The sequence below is a fragment of the Stegostoma tigrinum genome, chromosome 19 (assembly GCF_030684315.1).
Source record: "Stegostoma tigrinum isolate sSteTig4 chromosome 19, sSteTig4.hap1, whole genome shotgun sequence".
Classification (NCBI taxonomy): domain Eukaryota; kingdom Metazoa; phylum Chordata; class Chondrichthyes; order Orectolobiformes; family Stegostomatidae; genus Stegostoma; species Stegostoma tigrinum.
The window spans coordinates 4,976,807-4,997,680 of NC_081372.1; the positions used below are offsets into that span (position 1 = coordinate 4,976,807).

General features: G+C 44.0%; 1 protein-coding gene across 1 annotated transcript in view; it reads left to right on the forward strand.

The window, feature by feature from the left end:
• Positions 1–19,652, forward strand: part of LOC125461454 (neurocalcin-delta-like) — a 34,200-nt gene extending 14,548 nt beyond the window's left edge. The window contains exons 2-4 of the mRNA XM_048550255.2: positions 7,597–8,001; positions 9,388–9,493; positions 12,820–19,652. Coding sequence (XP_048406212.1) covers positions 7,624–8,001; positions 9,388–9,493; positions 12,820–12,917 — 582 coding nt within the window. The 5' untranslated portion in view covers positions 7,597–7,623 and the 3' untranslated portion in view covers positions 12,918–19,652. The remainder of the gene's footprint in view (positions 1–7,596; positions 8,002–9,387; positions 9,494–12,819) is intronic.
• Positions 19,653–20,874: the final 1,222 nt, after the last annotated feature.

Sequence of the window (20,874 nt, forward strand, 5' to 3'; positions counted from 1 at the left end):
ATGATGCTGAATCTGTCTAACCCATGTAAATGTAAATGCAGCAGGAGCTTGACCCAATAACAATGAATCAAAAGTCACAACATTCCAAATCGGGATAGTGTGTGGTTCGGGAAGAAGCTTCCAGGTGTTGGCGGTGTTCCCATGTGTCTGCTGGATGATATTCCATAACACTCCAGGTTTTGGGGAATCAGGAAGTGAATTATTCCCTGCAGATTTCCTAGCCTAAGACCTGCTGTTGCAGCTGCAGTATTTACGTGGCAAGTTCGGTTCAGTTTATGGTCCATGATAACTCAAGGATGTCGATAATGGGGAATTCAATGATGGTAACACCATTGAATGTCAAGGAGCCATAGTTAGATTCTGTCTTGTTGGAGTTGATATCTGCCTGGAACCTATACAAACAGCACTTGCTCCCTCACAGCCCAATGTTCCCTAACTTTTGCAGCTTAAGGACATGGACTACTTCACTCTGTAGGGTCATGATTAGTAATGAAAACTTTGCAATCGTAGCAAATGTCTCAACTTCTGACCTTATAATGGAGGGAAGGTCATTGAAGAAGCAGCTGAAGATAGTTGGGCCTGGGACCATACCCTAAGGAACTTCTGCAGACCTAACTTGGAGCTGAATGGCTGACCTCCAACACACACCCCCAGCTTCTTATGTGTCAGATGGCTCCAACTGGCAGAGAATATTCCCCCAACTCCCGTTAGCATCAACTTGGCTCAGGCTTCTTGATGCTACACTTGATCAAATGTACTGTCACCTCACCCCACCCCAGTTCTTCTATTTTTGTTTGGCCAAAGGCAGTAATGATATCCTGAGCTGCATAGTCCAGGTAAGTGCGCAGAGAGATGGTGTGACTTGTGGAGATCTATTGAGACAAGGCATGAAGAGACGGACCCTGACAGAGGTGGGCTTGCTGAAGCATCCTGCATTATGCTGACACACAGCCAGAGTTCTGAGCTACATGACACAAACAACATTCTTCGGGGAGCTGATGGCCTAGTGGTATTATCAGTTGACTATTAATCCAAATTGAGTATCAGTGAAAAGGGTGCTGCTGAGCAGATGCTGTTTGTTAGCACTGTCAATAACCTCTTCCTTCAGTTTGCTGATGGGACAGAGATTGGCTGAATTAGATACATTCTGCTTTAACCTTGTTTGTGTTGGAAGTTATTTGAGGTGATGTGAATTAGCAGAGGGTGAGCTACACTGTAACACTAGATTTCCCTATTGCGGTCACAAGACCTTTGAGTAGAGCTATCACTTCCCTCAGGAAACAGGAACTATTGAGTGCTGTTTGCACATTTTGTTTTACAGTGATTGAGAGTGTGCTGTGCACACATTGACAGCCATGTATCCTGCAACACCACACATCAGAAATATTTCATTGGCTGTAACAGATATCTTTGGGACATGTGAGGTTGTGAAAGCAGTAAATAAATGCAAATACTTCTTGTCTTTTTTCAATTAGCTATATATAGATATACTTCCTTAGTATCTTTGTTTGCAAAAAGATATCTTAAGCTACACCCCGCACCCCAATTATGCCAATGATAATGCTGTTGAAAATTTAACACTGTTGTGGACTGAGTGAATTCTTGATCCACCTCAGACCCTCAGCTTACAATCTCATCTCTGACAGTGAAGGACCCTCCCAACACTGCCTGGCTAATACTACTGCGCTCACTCACTACTACTGCAACAGTGTACACTCTATCGAAACCACCCTTCCGACAGTGCGGCGCTCCTTCAGCACTGACCCTCTGACAGTGTGGCATTCCCTCAGCACTGACCCTCTGACAGTGTGGCACTCCCTCAGCACTGACCCTCCAACAGTGTGGCACTCCTTCGGCACAGTGTGGCACTCCCTCAGCATTGACCCTCTGATAGTGCAGCACTGAACCTCCGACAGTGCGACGGTCCCTCAGCACTGACCCTCTGACAGTGTGGCCCTCCCTCAGCACTGACCCTCTGACAGTGTGGCACTCCCTCAGCACTGACCCTCTGACAGTGTGGCCCTCCCTCAGCACTGACCCTCTGACAGTGTGGCACTCCCTCAGCACTGACCCTCTGACAGTGTGGCACTTCCTCAGCACTGACCCTCCAACAGTGCGGTGCTCCCTCAGCACTGACCCTCTGACGGTGCGGCACTCCCTCAGCACTGACCCTCTGACAGTGCGGCGCTCCCTCAGTCCTGACCATTGAAGAACGAAGCATTCATGTGTTACTGGCCTTCCCTCTAACAGTTCTGGTTTCTATCAGTACTTGCAGCAGGAACCTCAACTTGAAATTCAAGCCTTATATCTCTGGCATGAAGTCAAACCCACAAACTGTTCAGTCAGAAGGGAGAATGCCATGCACTGAGGCAAGCCCAGGGTCAACCCTTCATGGCACTGTTACTAAAGGTGCAGCTTCTGCTGCTCCCAGTGAACAATGGACCAAACTTAATAAAGCCTCAAACTAGAATGTAAATGATGCAAGGATGAAAATGATAATTAAACTAAATAAACGTATCTTGCCTTGTTTTATAATATGCAACTCTTTCACTTTGTCTAGACTTTCCTTGTAAATTACACCATTGTCACCATATTTCAAATCTTGTCATTTCTGTGGCATGATTGGTATCTCAAACAGGTTGCAGTTTTAGGTATAATTATTAAAGCGAGGTTATGATATTTATCCAGTAATGAGGAACTGTATTCTCTTGCTATATTCCCGGGAGGTGGGAGCCTACATCACTTCCTGCCTGGACCATTTCACGCTCATGTAAATTTGGTTGGAATCGGTGTCCATTTCTCACACCTTCCTACTATTGATAGCCCTGTTTTCAGCTTCCAGACCCAGACATTCTGGAATTCTGACCTTAGGCCTTTGTACCTCTCTGTCTCCTTTCAAACTCTCAACATCTTTTGATCACATAAAGTGATAGAATTGTACAGCACTGGAACAGACCCTTCAGTCCAACTCGTCCATGCTGACCAGATATATTAATCAAGTCCTATTTGCCAGCATTTGGCCCATATTCTTCTCAACTCTTACTTTGTCCCAATGTCTCCTTCCTTTGGCTTAATGTTTGTTCGATGGCCATGAAATGCTGGGGAACATTTCATTTGGATAAAGGTACCACACAAATGCAATGTGCATCAGTTGTTCTAGTATATTTTGGGCTGCTGTTGGCAGGCGAGTGCGTAATGAGAATCGCAGGGGGTAGTTACCTATGAGATCTCCAGCAACAAGTCTCACCAGAGTTGGTAACTGGAGGGCAAAACTACTGGCTAATCTGTACTTAAATACCTGCTGATGACAGCAGGCTTTGCTCAGAAAGCAAAACCATTTTATCAGTCCATCGTGAACGTAGTGGAGGAGCTTTTTATTTATTTTATTCATTTGTGGGATGTGGGCGTGCATGGCTGGGCCCAGCATTTCTTGCCCATCCCTAGTTGCCCCTTGAGAAGGTGGAGGGTGAGCTGCCTTCTTAAACCACTGCAGTCCAGCTGCTGTGGGTTGACCCACAATGCCCTTAGGGAGGGAAGTCCAGGATTTTGACCCAGCGACAGTGAAGGACAGTGGCTTGGAGGGGAATTTGAAGATGGTGGTGTTCCCACGTATCTGCCACCCTTGTTGTTCTAGATGGAAGTGGTCGCGGGTTTGGAAGGTGCAGTCTGAGGATCTTTGGTGAATTTCTGCAGGAGATAGCAACCAGCTGCTGATATCAGAGAAAATAGTCATGATATAGTTTGCAATAGTTTATCAACCTGTGTTAATGTGAACAGCTCCATGTAACAATTATTAGCTGATATTTCAAGTTGCTTCCATCTTACTCGAGGCCATTGCTTTGTAAGTAAAGTTTTGCCCATCCTGGGAAGGCAACAGCATACAGTCATCAGTAATCTAGACAGCCAGGCTACTGCTCAGGCAACATTGGTCTGAATCCTACCACAGCAGATGATGGAACGTGAATCAATGAAAATCAGGAATTAGAAGCAGGTCTAATAATGACCAAGTAAACGCTGTCAATTATCACAAAAAAAACCTGCGTGTTCACTAAGATTGTCTAGGAAATGAAATCTGCTGTCTTTACATGGTCTGGCCTACATGTGACTGCAGATCCACCACAACATGGTTCATTCTTAACTTCTAAAATGACCCAAGAAGGCCATTCAGCTCAGGAGCAATTAGGGATGGGCAACAAATATTGGCTCAGCCAGGGATGCCCACATTCCATGAACACATGGAAGAAAACTAATAGACTATGCTTGTTACTTTCGCCATTTTTCCTGGAATCTCAGACTCTTGCCTCTAGTTATTGGTAAGTCATGAGCAAAAGTCAGGCATTCACTCCCTTCCTGAAATACAGCAACTCCCAGTCACATTGACTTTCAGAAAAAGTTCATGTACAAGGCCCTATGTCCCAATATTACTTCAGCAGAGTGAAGAGGGGGAGTTTTAAAGCCCAGTCGCCCTCCTGCCTGGTGAACATTGTCTGAGAGGGACAATGCAATAGGATGCTTGACCTGTGAGTCCCCACATACACCCGCTCAAAAAGACTTCAGACTGCAACTGAAGCCTGCATATAGTTAAAGACAACAAGGTGTGGAGCTGGATGAACACAACAGGCCAAGCAGCATTAGAGCAGCAGGAAGGCTGACGTTCCAGATCCTGCTCCTCTGATGCTGCTTGGCCTGCTGTGTTCATCCAGCTCTATACCTTGTTATCTCAGATTCTCCAGCATCTGCAGTTCCTACTATTTCTATAGTTAAAGGCACTTGTTCACTAACCTGAGCATCACTCCCAAAAAGTGCTTTCCAGCCAAAGAAGTGCCTTAGAAGTGAAGCCTTTGTTGTAGTGCAGAAAACGCAGCAGCCAATTTGTGCACAGCAAAATCCCAAACTTGGCAGTGTGATAATGACCTAGATAGAAGAAGAGAGGGGTAGATTTTTAGTTAGTGCTATGGTTATGGGGAACAGACAAGAAAGTGAAGTTGAGCATCATCAGATGAGCCATGAATTGGTCAGGCTGAATGGCTCACTTCTGCTCCTGTGTATTATGACCTCATGACATGTTGTTCATGACATGATTTTGAGGGATCAGGGTTGTCCAGGCATGGGAGAAAGCTCCTGTTCTCCTTCTAATGGTACCAGTGGTATCTTTTAGTCTTGCCTGTGCAGCATTCCCTCAGCACTGCACTGGGAGTATCAGTCCAGATTGTGCACTCAGGCTTCCAGAGTGAGATTTGTATCCATACACAGTACTTTCTGGTTTTGAGCATAACAGGGATACTGAGTCATAAGTGACAAGCTGGGTGACTGCAATGAAGGAAGGCATGCAGATGGAAGTAACTATGGTTCTGTGTCAGGTGCATTTTAGTTCTGCGGACGCAGTAAACATGTTGTTGATGGTGTGTAAACAAGCTTCTGAAACTTCACCTTGTGCATTTGTGGATGTTTTAGATTCCTCCATGCAGCTGTACCTAGCTTCCTGTCTACAGATTATAGAGCTCCACAAATACTCGGCTCGGATGTGGTTACAGAAACAGCACTGAGAATGGTGCCTCACATTCACTGCTGTGCGCTCTGCACAGAAACCCAATTAGAAAATACATCAAAACTGTGAAGAGGCAAGCGGTGCTGGCAATCAGCAGAGCTCGCAACCTCTAAAGTCAACAGTAGAGTTAATGTAATCAGGCAGAGACAGTGAAGGTGGAAAACAAAACCAGAATGAAAGAAGTAATAATAATATATTTGTCTTGTGGCCTGTGTCTACCGATTGTTTCCAATGACAGGAGGATCAGTCATCACAGTCACAGATATGAAATAATTAGCCGAGGAACCAGACAGGAGATGAGATTTTGATTGTTACTGATCAAGTTGTTGTGATCTGGGATACACAGTCTGACATGGCAGTGGAAGCAGATTTAATCGTATTTTCAAAATTTGTGAAGGATAGAGATTAAGGACAAATAGAACAAGTCATGCAGCGGTGAGAGAGCAGGGAGTGAAACCAAATCGGTGGCTCATTCAAGATATTAGCACTGGCACAATGGCTACTAATCAGTTTGAGCTGAGCATCCCTCAAGGACATTACTGCACTTGCACAGTATGATCACAGGATTGTATGAATCACCTCCATCCATTCCCTGTTAATCCAACAGTTATGACTCCGTGACCACCGAGTAGATATATGGCCAAGGCTGTATTTCCCACTCTCCCTTAACTAGGGTGGGAAAGGATTAACTAGAATGGCAAGCAGGGAGCACTGACGGTCACCAGTCATTCCAGCTTGAATTTCTGATGGTGGTTAAATGATTTTTCTCTTGTGAATTTCTGAACCAGGCTGCTCCTCTCAACTTTAAATGTAACTTTTAGTCTGCTACTTTATTTGCAATGAAGATGTGAGCAATATAAAATTCCCAGTAATTGGTGACTGACTGGTGAGAGACTAGTGATTCTGGGATATTCTGGGTATTAGTTAACATGCAGACATGTTGGGATCTCATCTGGATTCAGGTAAAGCACGCAGGAGCGGATGTAGAGCGAGAGGGACTGGGGAGCACTCAGAATTGGGAAGCAGACCCAGAGTGGGACGGAACGAGATGCAGAGCCAGAGTGGAAGAGATCAAGTTGCAGACCTGGAGTAGGAGGGATTGGGCTGCAGTCATAAAAAGGGAGGAATTGGGTTGCAGAGCCAGGATGAGAGGGATTGGGAAGCAGTGCTTGTTCTCATCCAATACGGTCCGACAGAGGGCCTGAAGTCAAATGGAACTAGTCAGCAGGCGACAGTGCTGCGTTGACTAAGGGGAGAACTGGGTGTGTTTCAATTTATTATATATCTGTAGAGAACAAGTAATCAGTGTGTTGGAGATCTGTGGTGTGTAAATTGGAATAAAACTCTGACCAGAAAAGTACGTGCCCCTGCTGTTTATTGAGTGCCCTTTTCTCAAACAGGTCCTGGTCAGCAGGAAGTTGACACTGAACTGGGCAAGCAGATAGATTTGGTTAACCAAGTGTATATTTTCATCTTTAGCAATGGGCCATTAACATAGTAACACCAATATCACATTCCCATCCTATTTTCAATTTCATTTTCATTGTCCCATCTCTGCCTACAACCTAAAACATTGTTTGTAACTCGTTATGCTAACTGAAAAGCCAAGTGGCTCCATGGAATCTGCACTATTATTGATTCCCAAATCTATATCAGTACAGTCTCTTTGAAAGAGGAAGTGAAGAGTTACTGAATTTGTCCACTTTGGTTTTACTGTCTCCTGTAAGCAGGACTTTCCTGAATCCTGCACTTTAAGAGGAATAAGGCATTGGAAAGCTGTCAGGAAAGAATTCTGATGGACATTCATCGATTCATAATGTTTGATCCTCAATGGAGATATTGCTGAAAGGGATTATTTGGTGGTCACATTTGTGAGATCTTGCTGCGTTCCTTTTGGCAGCTGCCTTCTCTACATCACATCAGTGACAATGTTTCATCCAGGGTCATGAATGGAGACTTTCTGTCAAGAATGTCAGTAAGACCAACCCAGGAGGAGTTCATTCTTATGAGTCATTGACGGGATAATCTTGCTCCTCTCTCTTTTCCAGCTGAGGTTACACTGTGGGGTGGTGAGGATGGGGAAACAGAACAGCAAGCTACGTCCTGAGGTTTTGCAGGATTTACGGGAAAACACAGAGTTCACGGAGAATGAGATCCAGGAATGGTACAAGGGATTTTTGAAGGACTGCCCCAGCGGATACCTGACGATAGAAGAGTTCAAAAAACTCTACGGTAACTTTTTCCCTTACGGCGACGCCTCAAAGTTTGCGGAGCACGTGTTTCGTACTTTCGACACCAATGGAGATGGCACGATAGATTTCCGCGAGTTCATCATCGCACTGAGTGTGACTTCCAGGGGAGGTCTGGAGCAGAAGCTGAAGTGGGCTTTCAACATGTACGATGTTGATGGGAATGGTTACATCAGCAAATCTGAGATGCTGGAGATAGTCCAGGTATGAGATTCTCTGTCATAATAAGGGGAGATTTCCACCTAAACTTCTGCTGTCTTTGCTGCAACCTTATTTTGTTTTGGCCTGTCTTGCCTCCCATTTGCAATTGCTCAAACTCAAATTCCTCCCTTTTTCCTAAACCAATATGACGCTGAAGCCAGGCAGGGCTGGGATCACTGCCTGGAATCACAATATCAATACAAAACCTTTTGCAGTCTTGAATGGTCAGAAGAAACTAGTTTAAGATAATGGGCAAAAAAGTGGAGACAAATGAAAATTACACAGTTATTGTTGTCTACCACTGTTAAAAGGAAATTGAATAAATACATCGAGCCATACAGCACAGAAACAGACCCTTTCATCCAACCTGCCCATGCCAAACATAATCCTAAACTAGTCTCACCTGCCTGCTCCTGGCCCATGTCCCTGAAGGGTAAAAAATTGTCGGACCATCAGTAAGAACAGGAGGTGAGGACTAACTGGATAGCTTTTCCAAACAGCCAGCACAAGCACAGTGGGCCAAATGGCCGCTTCCTCAATTATAGCACTCTGTGGATGATTTAAGAAAAATCAATAACCTAAATCACTTATTGTTGCACATCACGTGAGTCAAAAGTAAATGAACTTTCACTTTCTGGGCAATCTGTGGGGTTACTGAAATCACCTCCCTCCCATTCTCCATTAGACTTTCTTACCTCAATTGTTCCATCTGATTTCAGATTGATTTACCTTGGCACTGGCACTGGTTTTTTAAAAGTGACATTTATTTCAGTGTTACTGTTGTCAGAGCCAAGCAAGTGTCAGCTAACTGTAAATAATGCTCTCCAAACACTGCCTTATCTCCTGCTGCCTCATGTATTGGCTGCAGTGGGGAGGCACCTTGTCCCATGGAGCTGGTTTAAGAATTTTCATGATGCTGAGTAAGACCCTGCGGTGGGTGATGCGGGCTGGACAAATTTGTGCCCACTGACGAGCTGAGCATACCCTCTCTCTGGGTACAGGAAAAGATTGGCACACCACACATTGGAGCGTGGAGCCAGTGATGCTAAAATTGTCTGTCTTTGATTCAATTTCAGGCTATGTTTTTAAGAAAAGATTATAGAGACGTTATGGGCCAGGCTGCCTTTCAGCCCATTGAGCTGCATGCTAGCTCTCGGTTGGGCAGTTCAATTACTCTTCTTCTCCCCACTCCATTCCTGCCACTCTTTTTCACCCAAGTGCTCATCCAAATTCCTGTTGAAATAACTTACCTTCACTTCCATAACCCCCATAGGCCACAAGTTCTAGGAGTTACAAAATAAAAGTTACACAACCCTGGCAATGGATTGAGCGGTCAACCCGAGGGGCCCTTAAGTACTGACACACCTGGTTTTATTCTCCCTCGGACAGGCTATCTACAAGATGGTTTCATCAGTAATGAAGTTGTCTGAGGATGAAGCTACCCCGGAGAAAAGAACAGAAAAAATCTTCCGTCAGATGGACACCAATGCAGATGGTAAGTGACGGCATGGTCAATGAGCTGTTCTTTACCTTTGTGAGCCACGGTGGAGTAACTGTTATGCAGGTGGCATAATGGTAATGTTATTGGACTAGTATTCCAGAGGTCCAGCCTCATGTTCTGGAGATATGGATTCAAATGCCACCACGGCAGCTGAAGCTATTTGAATTCAGTTAAGAAATGTGGAATGCAGACCTACTCTCAGTAACTACCGTCAACTATCACTAAAACCTATTTGGTTCACTAATACCCTTTAAGAAAGTGAATCTGACGTCCTTACCCAGTCTGTATGACACCCCAGGCTCACAGCAGTGCAGTTGATTCTTAACTCCCTCGAAAATGGACTCGCAAGCCATTCAGTTCAACAGCAGTTAGGGATGGGTAAAAAGAATCTTGGCCTTACTAATGATACAACTGCAATGAAAGAATAAAGATAGAGATGGACTTAGACAAGTGCAGATTAATTAGTGAAACAAGTATGGATTTGCCATTTTTAACTAATTTTCCTTTTGATGATTTAAGGGTGAGGGTTGATGGGGGTAATGCTGCTGGCGGGATGCACAAGGACTTCCAAAAGGTTTTGATACAGTGAAACACAACAAGCTTGAGGAACCTGAGAGCTCCTGGAATAAAAGAGACAGTAGCAACATGGACACAACATTGACAGGAAACGGAGCAGAGGTGAAAGTTGTGTTTCATACAGGAGACAGGCTTGCAGTGTAGATTGCCAGGGCAGGGTGTTGGGACCCTTGCTGTTCCTGTTATATTAAATGACCTCAATACTTTGTTTTGCAGGGTCCAATTTCAAAATCTGAAAGTAAACACAAAATGTGAAGGTTTTTTTAAACCCTGAGGAAGTTAATGTAGAACAGGTTGATGGAACGGTTGGTCAAGAAGCAAATGAAGTGTGAAGTGGTATCAGAGATAATGGGAACTGCAGATGCTGGAGAATTCCAAGATAATAAAATGAGAGGCTGGATGAACACAGCAGGCCAAGCAGCATCTCAGGAGCACAAAAGCTGACGTTTCGGGCCTAGACCCTTCATCAGAGAGGGTCTGATGAAGGGTCTAGGCCCGAAACGTCAGCTTTTGTGCTCCTGAGATGCTGCTTGGCCTGCTGTGTTCATCCAGCCTCTCATTTTATTATCTTGAAGTGTGAAGTGGTTTGTTTTTATTGGAAGAATACAGAAAGACAAAATTAAATAAAGGATGCTATTCTGAAGTGGGTGCAGGAGCAGAGGAACCTGGGTTTATGTGTACAGACATCATTGAAGTTGGCAAAACAATTGATAGCACGATTAACAATGGATACCAGATCTATATTCTTCAATCAGGGAATAGACTACAAGAGCAAGACATTTATGTTAAACCTTTGAAAACACTGTTTCAGCTTCAACTGACGTATTGTGGGAAAGATTGAAATGTATTAGCGTACAGAATAGATTCATAAGAATGGCTCCAGAGGTGAAGAACCTTAACTATGTAGAAAGATAGCAGAGGTCTGTACACTTGTTCTTGAAGTAGAAAAGGTTGGGAAGAGATTTGATTGAGATGTTCAAAAAATTTTGGGCCTGGACAGAGTCGATGGGGAGAAACTCTTCCCAGTGTTGAAAGGATGAAGAGCCAGAGAAAACTGATTTAAAATAGTTAGCATAAGAAGTAAAGGGGACATCAGAAAAGCATTTCCTCTCAGTGAGTGGTTCAAGTCTGGAATGTGCTGTCAGAGAGTGTGGTGGAGGAAAGATCAATTGAGGCTTTCAAAGTGAAATTGGATCGTCCCAAAACGTCAGCTTTTGTGCTCCTAAGATGCTGCTTGGGCTGCTGTGTTCATCCAGCTCCACACTTTGTTATCTCGGATTCTCCAGCATCTGCAGTTCCCATTATCTCTGATCTTGAAGTTTAAATTTGTTTTATTTTATTCCACCTCAGAGACAAAGGTGACAGTGTCTATTTTATGAAGTGTTTGTTAGGATTCCAGTCGGCAAATGGGTGACTGCTGCAGCTAATTGACTCTAAACCGGATGCGATATTGCAGATGACTGAGTTTTGGATGTGATGCTGGCTCAGAAAGTTTTCTCCTTGTGTTTCCTCTCTACCTCGAATATCTGTTTTCATTCAAAGGAGGCTAACTGTATTTATCTGGTTGCATATTGTGCAATGATCCTGGGCCAGCTTCTCCCAAAAATAGGGACTGATACTAAAACTGAAGTCTTCAAAGTGTACTTACAGCCCCTTTTGACTGCCACGGGAGTGTACCCAGCCTCCGAGTTCTTCCCAAGTGTCAGGCATTCGGTCTACATGGCCAGGCCAACCCAGTCATGGTTGTCTCAAAGTGATTTAAACAGAACATAGAACATAGAATGTGGATGTTTGGTACGCTGGCTCAGGTGAGCACCTCAAAGTTGGGTATTTTGTTCTCTTCGGAAACTCCTGAAGGCATCAGGAGAGAGTTTTTGAGATTTCTGGCTTGATCCTAGTATCCAGTGCAAGTCTTACCTGAATGGTCAGGACTGTTGATCTACTGACTTTAGGCAGGCTTACTCCGTTTAGCTTTCAGACTGAGCAAGAGGTTGTTCTTGCATTGGAAATTCCTGCAGGGGTCTTGTCACACAGTCTTACAACATGGAAAGAGTTGTCTTGGCCTGTCAAGTCTGCTGTATTCATCAAGCACCTACTCCAATCCCATCGGCTATCATTTGGCCTGCAGCCTTGCATTCTACAGTTTCAAATTCTATGTTTCAAATATTCATCTAAATACTTTTTGAATGAACTGGTGGTTCCTGCTTCTACTACGCATTTAGGCAGTGTTTTCCAAATAGTCTCCATGCACTGGATGAAAATATTCTTCCTTCAACCCCTTTAATCTTCTTGCCCCTTACCTTAAATCTATGCCACTTGGTTATTGAGCCCCATAGGAAGGGGAGAGAGTTATTTCTATCTAATCTATCTGTGCCCCTCAGAACTCTGTGCACCTCAGTCAGATCATCCCTGTACTGAGGCAATGTAGACAGCTTGAGTTAGCAATGTAAGTGAAATCTCCATTACTGAGAGGTTCTGGGTGGCAGACTGAAACCTTGGTCTCGAGGTAGGGCTTTCCTAAGCAAGTTGCTACATGACTTTGGCTTTCTAAAATTCCTGTAAAATACTAGGGACATTTTGTTACTTGAACCATACAATATAAATATATGTTGTGTTGAGTAAGTTTTTGAGGCTCAAGGTGTGTTGTGGAAAGATACATAGGTGAGGCTAATCTATCAAAAATGGTTAAGCTTATTCAGCCATTAAGTGCTCATTTTGAACCTTCTCTCATTTTTGGATTTTAGGCAGACTTTCTCTAGAAGAGTTCATCAATGGAGCAAAAAAGGACCCATCTATTGTCCGCCTCTTGCAATGCGACCCCAGCACCGCTGGCCAGTTCTGAGACACTGTCCAGGACATGGGTTCAGTTTCTCCGCCCGTTCCCAACACTGGCGAACCAGCAAGGACACTGGCGGAAAGTACATTCATGCTCAGACAAGTGGAACACTGGTGTCTGCCAAAAAAAACTGAGCGTCCTTTCACATGATGAAGAAACTGCATGAAGAAAGAGATTCCTGACCTACAGTACAGTACATAAGTTCTAGATGTATAAATGTGCCAAAAATAAGGGGAGCTGAGCTGGTCAACCAACGGTTAACACCATCTCATTTTCATTTGCGCCATGTGCTGTTGTCATTACAGTCTAACTGGATAACAGGGCAGAAGGGGAGTATGTTTTATTAGATTTGTCTTGTCTATTGTTCGCTTTTCACAAGTGAAATGTGTCTTATTGTTTTATTTCAACAGTACTGAGTTCTTAATGAAGTTTTGGAGAGTGAGAACCAAACTGTGGTGGGTTAATGTCTACGTTTATACATCAGAGCATAGAAGAGCCATTAGGTCCACATATGCTTCTTCCATCCTTGGTTCATCCCATATCTATGTAGCAACATACCTTCATTCTGATACCTCCAAGGATCATCCCGTGAATAAATGCCTGTGGTGCACCTATAAAACATTTCCCTTTGTCCCCCTTTAGGGAACACAATCCCTTAATTATCCCTCCAATGATTCATTTTTACCCATCCACATAAACTATTTCTGTCTGTCACCTTCCTGAAACACTGTAAATACTTCCTGTTTGCTCTGGAAAGCTCCTCCACGTATCAATACTCTTTGGAATAAGTAAAACTTCAAATCTCAAGCCTCACTTCCTTTATTGTGTTGGTTACAAACACGTCCCCTAAATCCATTGTTCCCTATCACCTTAAACACGTCATTGACTGTAATGTTCCATCTTTAACATATTGATCAGGTCCATTCCAGGTGTCTCTTTGTTACACAATTCTGAGGATATCTTCACAGTTCACCAGTCTCAGGCTGTCACCCTAGGTTGTCTGCACTTTATTCAGGTAATAATGTTTATCCGCATGTTGCCCAAGAAATGTTGAAAGGCATCTTATCTTCAGTAGCCTAATTACTGTCTTCCAGGCTTTGTGATATAGCCAGCATCCAGCCTCTACTGACCTTGGCATCCTGAAACTAACATTGCAGTGCATCACCTTGTCCACTACAAAGGATAACATTCACTGGGAACTAATTCCTTAGAATTGAACAAAGGCACTGCATAGCTGTTCCTGCAGCACTGCACACTATCCCACTTCTCAGTAAGCTTTCCAAAAATATCTCACATAGTACTACACAAAATCCCTGTCATTTATTTCAACATTAAGGCTGTGTTCAACAGACCCAGAAAGTGCTGGGGAAACTCAGCAGGTCTGATAATATCTGTGAAGTAAAAAACAGAGTTAATGTTTCACATCCAATATGACTTCCTCAGGTTGTGCTCACCTCCAGTTTCCTACCTCTTGACTCCCATGTTGCCCTCTCTGAGAAAAGCAAGGAATTTCACCATGTCTTTTTCATTGGGTGTTAGTCTGAGCTGCTGGATGTGGGCATTTTCAGCTGATCACATACGTAGTGGTTTCTCATCTGATTTATAACAGTCCCCAAGTCACCCAACAAGATGCTGTTAGTTTTTTGATTGATCTTTGGAGTTCTAATATTGGTTTGAATTTCGGGGGGGGGGTTTGGCAGTGGGAGGGGGAACAAAGAGGGTCTCCCACTCATTCTTTGAAGAATCTCAGAAACTCTTCCAAAACATGTGTTCACCCCTGTATTGGTTTTCCATTTTCCTGTTGTCTTTGTTTAAATCATTCCAGGCCACATGTCGAAGAGTGAACATTTTGTACTTACTAATTAAAAATTGCAATTAGCTGCATCAGGGTCACTAGTTAGCTGCACGTGGCTAGTGGCTAATGGATTGGACAACTCTGCCTGAGGTCAGTGTTATAATTTATGTTATCTGTATAACTATTAATGCATTTATAACTTACAATATGCCTGGCGTTTGGGACCAGTTGCCAAAGTTAGTTCCCCATTTAACCATCGTGCCTTTCTTCTATTATACACACCCTTCCTTCTCGACATTTCAGGACTTTTTTTAAAGTAGTGGATTGAGTGAGGCCAAGGATAAAAGAAACTTGGCTCTGCTGTACTTACACGAAATAAATATAGCACTGTGATATTACAGAAAACAAAGATATTTACCCCCCCCGTTTAAAATGTCACCACACTTTGCTCTGTGCGGGAGCTGGCAGAAGGGTGAATAGCCCATATTTGTGATGTAAATGACTATGACAATTGAGATATACTGTGTTGTGATTGATTATGGTTATCTTTCCAAAGCATCAGCCTCAGCACGCAGTGTTGCTGACAGCTTCCCTGCTTTTTAACCCCAATTGTGTCTGAACAAACACTCCAGTGGGTCCAGTGAATGCTGATGACTTTTATTGACACACCCCCGAGAACAGTGGTTCTCAACCTCCCGCATCTTGTGTGCTACCAACCATCTTATCAAAAAAGCCATGAGAGAAACAAAATCCCACTTTTCCAAGGAATGGTCTTTTTATGTTTCCGTGCTTTTTAGTACTATTAACCATGAATGAAATTTAAGGAAATTAAAAATTGCAACGATTTTGCTGAGCATAAGTTTTATTGCTAAACTGTAAAGAAAGACATAATGGATGAGTCATTGCTGACAAACCTGTGATTGCCTTTTCATTGGAAGGAATGTCAATTCCTGAGGGTCCTACCTGGACAATCCCATTTCTCACCATTTGAGAAACACTGTGTGAGAATGTTTCATTAGAATTTGGAGTCCAATTGCTGCGACATATTTCTTCATTCAGAGAGCCACCTGGTGTTCAACTCACAAAGTGCAACTGCCACAGAAAATCAACCCTGACTCCCTTGCCCGCTCCACACTGCCCTCCAGCCCCACCACACCCGGCACCTTCCCCTGCAACCGCAGGAAGTGCTACACTTGCCCCTACACCTCCTCCCTCACCCCCATCCCAGGCCCCGAGATGACCTTCCATCTTAAGCAGATGTTCACCTGCACGTCTGCCAATGTGGTATACTGTATCCACTGTACCCGGTGTGGCTACCTCTACATTGGGGAAACCAAGCAGAGGCTTGGGGACCGCTTTGCAGAACACCTCCGCTCAGTTCGCAATAAACAACTGCACCTCCCAGTCGCAAACCATTTCAACTCCCCCTCCCATTCCTTAGACGACATGTCCATCATGGGCCTCCTGCAGTGCCACAATGATGCCACCCGAAGGTTGCAGGAACAGCAACTCATATTTTGCTTCGGAACCCTGCAGCCCAATGGTATCAATGTGGACTTCACAAGCTTCAAAATCTCCCCTTTCCCCACTGCATCCCAAAACCAGCCCAGCTCGTCCCCGCCTGCCTAACCTGTTCTTCCTCTCACCTATTCCTCCCTCCCACCTCAAGCTGCACCTCCATTTCCTACCTACTAACCTCATGCTGCCTCCTTGGCCTGTCCGTCTTCCCTGGACTGACCTTTCCCCTCCCCGCCTATACTCTCCTCTCCATCTTCTTTTCTCTCCATTTTCGGTCCGCCTCCCCCTCTCTCCCTATTTATTCCAGAACCCTCTCCCCATCCCCCTCTCTGATGAAGGTCGAGGCCTGAAACATCAGCTTTTGTGCTCCTGAGATGCTGCTTGGCCTGCTGTGTTCATCCAGCCCCACACTTTGTTATCTTGGATTCTCCAGCATCTGCAGTTCCCATTATCTCTAGCACTTATCCTGGATCATTCCATCAGCTTGCTGGTCTCAGTTTGTCCTGTGCTGCTTTCTCTTTGTCCCAAAGTCAGTCATTGAGACCCGGCTCAATGCAACAAAAGAATTATTGAACGGAAAATTTGTTTCAGCTCCCACACTATTGCAACAAAGAAGAGGACCCACTCTCGTTGGACGTAGTATTAGAGGCGTCATAATGTGACGTTTCCCAATTCCCCATTATCCCCCACCCCTATCCTTCCCCAATCCCCACCACCTTTCCCAACCCCCACCATTTCTACTCCACTCCCACACCTGCCCCTCCTTTCATCCCCATTGCAACCCTTCCACCGATTCCCATTCCATCCCACCCCGATCCCCATCATATCCGCCATGATGACCACTCCCACACCCGCTCCCCAATCCCTACTTGCACCTCCTCCCCCAATTCCCAATCCCACTACCTCCCCGATGCCCACCCCAATACCCTCCTCCCCAGTCTCACCTACTGCCCCAAGCACTACCCCCACCTTCTCCCCTGATTCACACCCCAATCCCCACTCCAACACCCTCCCCGATCCCCAATCCAATGCTCTACCGCACCTCCACCAAAGGCCACTCCCATGTCCTGACCCACAGTCCCATCACCACCCCTGACCAACTCTTCCAACACCTTCCCTCCCTGACCCACACAGTCCCACCATTGGTCACTCAACCTGTTCATCATGACAGAACCACGGCCAATCACAAAGTGAATATATTCTCAATACTGACTGGATAATTCTTGATTGCCTTTCAACCAGCATTTTTATCACAATTTCTATTCTTTTTCCAACTAGTTCCATGAAAAAAATTTAAGAAACAACATTTTAATGCCCTACTGATTTTTCGCCTTCTTTTCTCTGCTCACAGCATTGCCCCAGAGGTTAATATTTAATTGCTGGAGACTCCAGGCTAATTCTGGACCCCCTGCCTCAGAACCCATTGATTTAAACATTTATTCTGTGTTCCAAATTGAGCAACACTGTTTATTTACCTGATCCTCCATTACAATACAATTGGAAACTGCATTCTGCGATGTATTTACGTGTTCGTGATGAGGAGTAAAACTTGAAATTGGATGTGGGTATTCAGAAGCAATTTTCACCCAAAACAAATAGTAAATGCTGCAAAGCTGAAATATACAAATGATGCTGGAAATGTTCAGCTTCTGAGACAGCGTTAGTGGGAAGAGGATGATGATATTAACCCATCAGGTTGCTAACCATTCATCAGAATCTCAAATGTTTATTCTTTTACAACATGAGAGCATCACTGGCCAGGCAGCATTTATTGCCCATCCCTAATTGCCCAGAAGGCAGATAAGAGTCAACCACATTGTTGTTGGTCTGGAGTCACATGTAGGCCAGACCAGGTAAGGGTGGCAGTTTCCTTCCCTAAAGAACATTAGTGAACCAGATGGGTTTTTCCAACAATGGACAATAGATTCATGTTCATGATCAGACTCTTAATTCCAGACATTTATTGAATTCAAACTCCACCGTCTGCCATGCCAGGATTTGAAACTGGATCCTCAGAATGTTATCTAGATTTTCAGATTAACAGTCCAACGATAATACTACTAGGCCATCCATCACCTCCCCAGGAGACGTGTCAGGCAGTGTCTGCAGCAACGCTATTGCTATGTTGCATAAGTGCACCAGAGACCTGGCCCTGAGTCACATACTGCGAATGTGCAGTTTTGAAAACAGATTTATAGAGGAACCATGCAATGTAAAAACTGGCAATCCACAACCAAATTTTACAGTGCCCACTCTGACCCAATAATGTTATTTAAGAATACAGTAGTTTGCAAAGCAAGGAGAAATCCAATTCTTGATAGCACATAATCACATGGACTTTGAATCTTGTCCCAATTCCATGGGAATGGAACAATGTCCAGGGAGGAAAGAGGGAAGTTGAGTGGGGTGGAGGTGCTGATTAAATTAGAATCTGAAACAATTGCTGAGTTTCCAGTGCATTCTGAGCTGCCTGAGGGTTCCGTTATGATCATTCAAAGTAGTGAGAGGCAGGCCTAACCTGTAAGCAGAGCAAATCCCAACAGATGAAGGCTCTGTAATGTTGTACCTGCGCAGTTTCCATGCAACAAACCGCACCTAATTAATTAACCGCACCATTCCTAGCCATAGCCCACCAGGGTGGATGGACAGATCTTCTAAGGGTCCCAAAAGCGTGCATTAGAAATGTAACAAAATAGTTAAAGGAAAAAGCAATTTTAGTTAACTGGTGAAGCTAGGGTTGTTCTAGCAAAGAGAGAGATTTGATAGTGTCACGCAAGACTAGGATAGATGAAGTAGCTGAAAACAAGCTTTTCCATTTCCTGGTACACGAGGGTGTTATTTTTGAGATCCTGGGGAAATGTGAGAAAGGACATCATTTTACATGGTCGGTGGTAATAACCTAGAACACTCTGCCTAACGAAGTATGGCAGTAGAGGGAAGTAAACTTTCTATGGCCACCGTAATGGAGGGGAATGGGACTGATAGGATTGCACTACAGAGAGTCAGTATAGATGCATCAACCGGCCTCCTTCCATGCCACAATGACTCTACATCTGTGCAGGCAGGTGGCACAGTCCAGAAAATAAGACAGTCCTACATAAAGGCAGTGATGCTGCTTTGTTCAACCACGTCCCCTGAGAATCAAGCGTTTCTCCTGTTGTAGACCTTTCAGTCTGTCTGTTTTATCATCAGGTTAAAACTTCAGGTGTATGAAGGGAAAAGAACCAATCAGCTTTTTCAAAGTTTAACAGTAGTAATTAATATTTAATTTGCATTTTTTTTAATATTTGTGTTCGTTGTTTGTTAGATTTGTGTTCAGGGCTGCATTGTAACTTGCAGCCTATATTTTGCTTAAATGTCAAAAAGTGATAATGATGTTCACTTTCCTTCATCAGTATAAAAATTAAAACTGTACACATCACCTGCAACTCATTTTTCATGTTTTTTTTTGGAATTCATTCTTGGGATGTGGCTATTACTGGAAAGACCAGCATTTGCCCCATGAATATGCTAAAATACAGGCATGTTTCTGCAACTCTGGGTTCTCCCAGATTGTTTTAAAAGAAAAGGTCATTTTCTTAATCTGGGATGAGTGAAAATCCAAAAGGCTCAACATGCACAGGTATGAATCTTCTCACAAGTGTCAGCCATGATGCGTATGCCTCGCCTCCTAGTTAGCAGGATCTGTGTTCAAGCCCTGCTCTTGAGATCTGAGCGCACAATCTGGGCTGACACTGCAATGCGATTTTGCGGGAACATACACTGTCAGAAGAGTCTGCAGCCTCACCTGCAATCTCTGAGATTCTTCTACAAAACTAGCTCATCCCAGGCACCAGAAATGAGAAATACAAACAAAAAATGCTGGAAATATATAGCAGCACCCATCAACAGGAAAACAGAATTAACATTCCAGGGGTTAAAAATCATTTCATGGGACATTGGTGTCATTGGCTAGCATCTGTTATTGCCCCTGAACTGTGTGGCTCCCGAGACCATTCTATGGGTTTGGAGTCATACGTAGGCCAGACAGGGTAAGGATGGCATATTTCTTTCCCTAAAGATCTGTAGTGAGTCAGCTGATGTTTCTTATACAACAATTGACAACATTAGACCAGCTTTTAATAATACATTTTTCACCATCTGCCACAGTGGGAATTTTCACCGCCGTCCCCAGAACACTAGCCTGTATTTCTTGATTACTTGTCTAGTCATATTACCACCTCACCAGTACCACCGCCACCGCCCCCCCGCCAAGTCAGATTGGTGATCACGGATGATGTGGATGTGAGGCTAGTTCATTCACAGGTAACAGAGATGGATGGATGGAGGAAAATAGAGAGTGGAGTTATCCAAGGAGTCAGTACAAAAGCATAATACCTTCCTCATCAGTATTCGTATCACAGACATGGGTGTGCAAGGCAGAATTTCAAAACTCTTAGGTGAAAATTCTTGGAAGTATTTTGAACTCTGAGATAGATGGTGATCAACTTCAAGATGACAGAGTCTAATGGCATCGTTGTACAAGTGGCAGATGAAATTTCATGCAGAGAACTAATGAAGTGATACATTTTGATGGGAAAAACGATGAGTGGCTGTTTTAAAGGGGACAATTCTAAAGAATGTGCAGGAACAGAGAGTTCTGAGGGAACA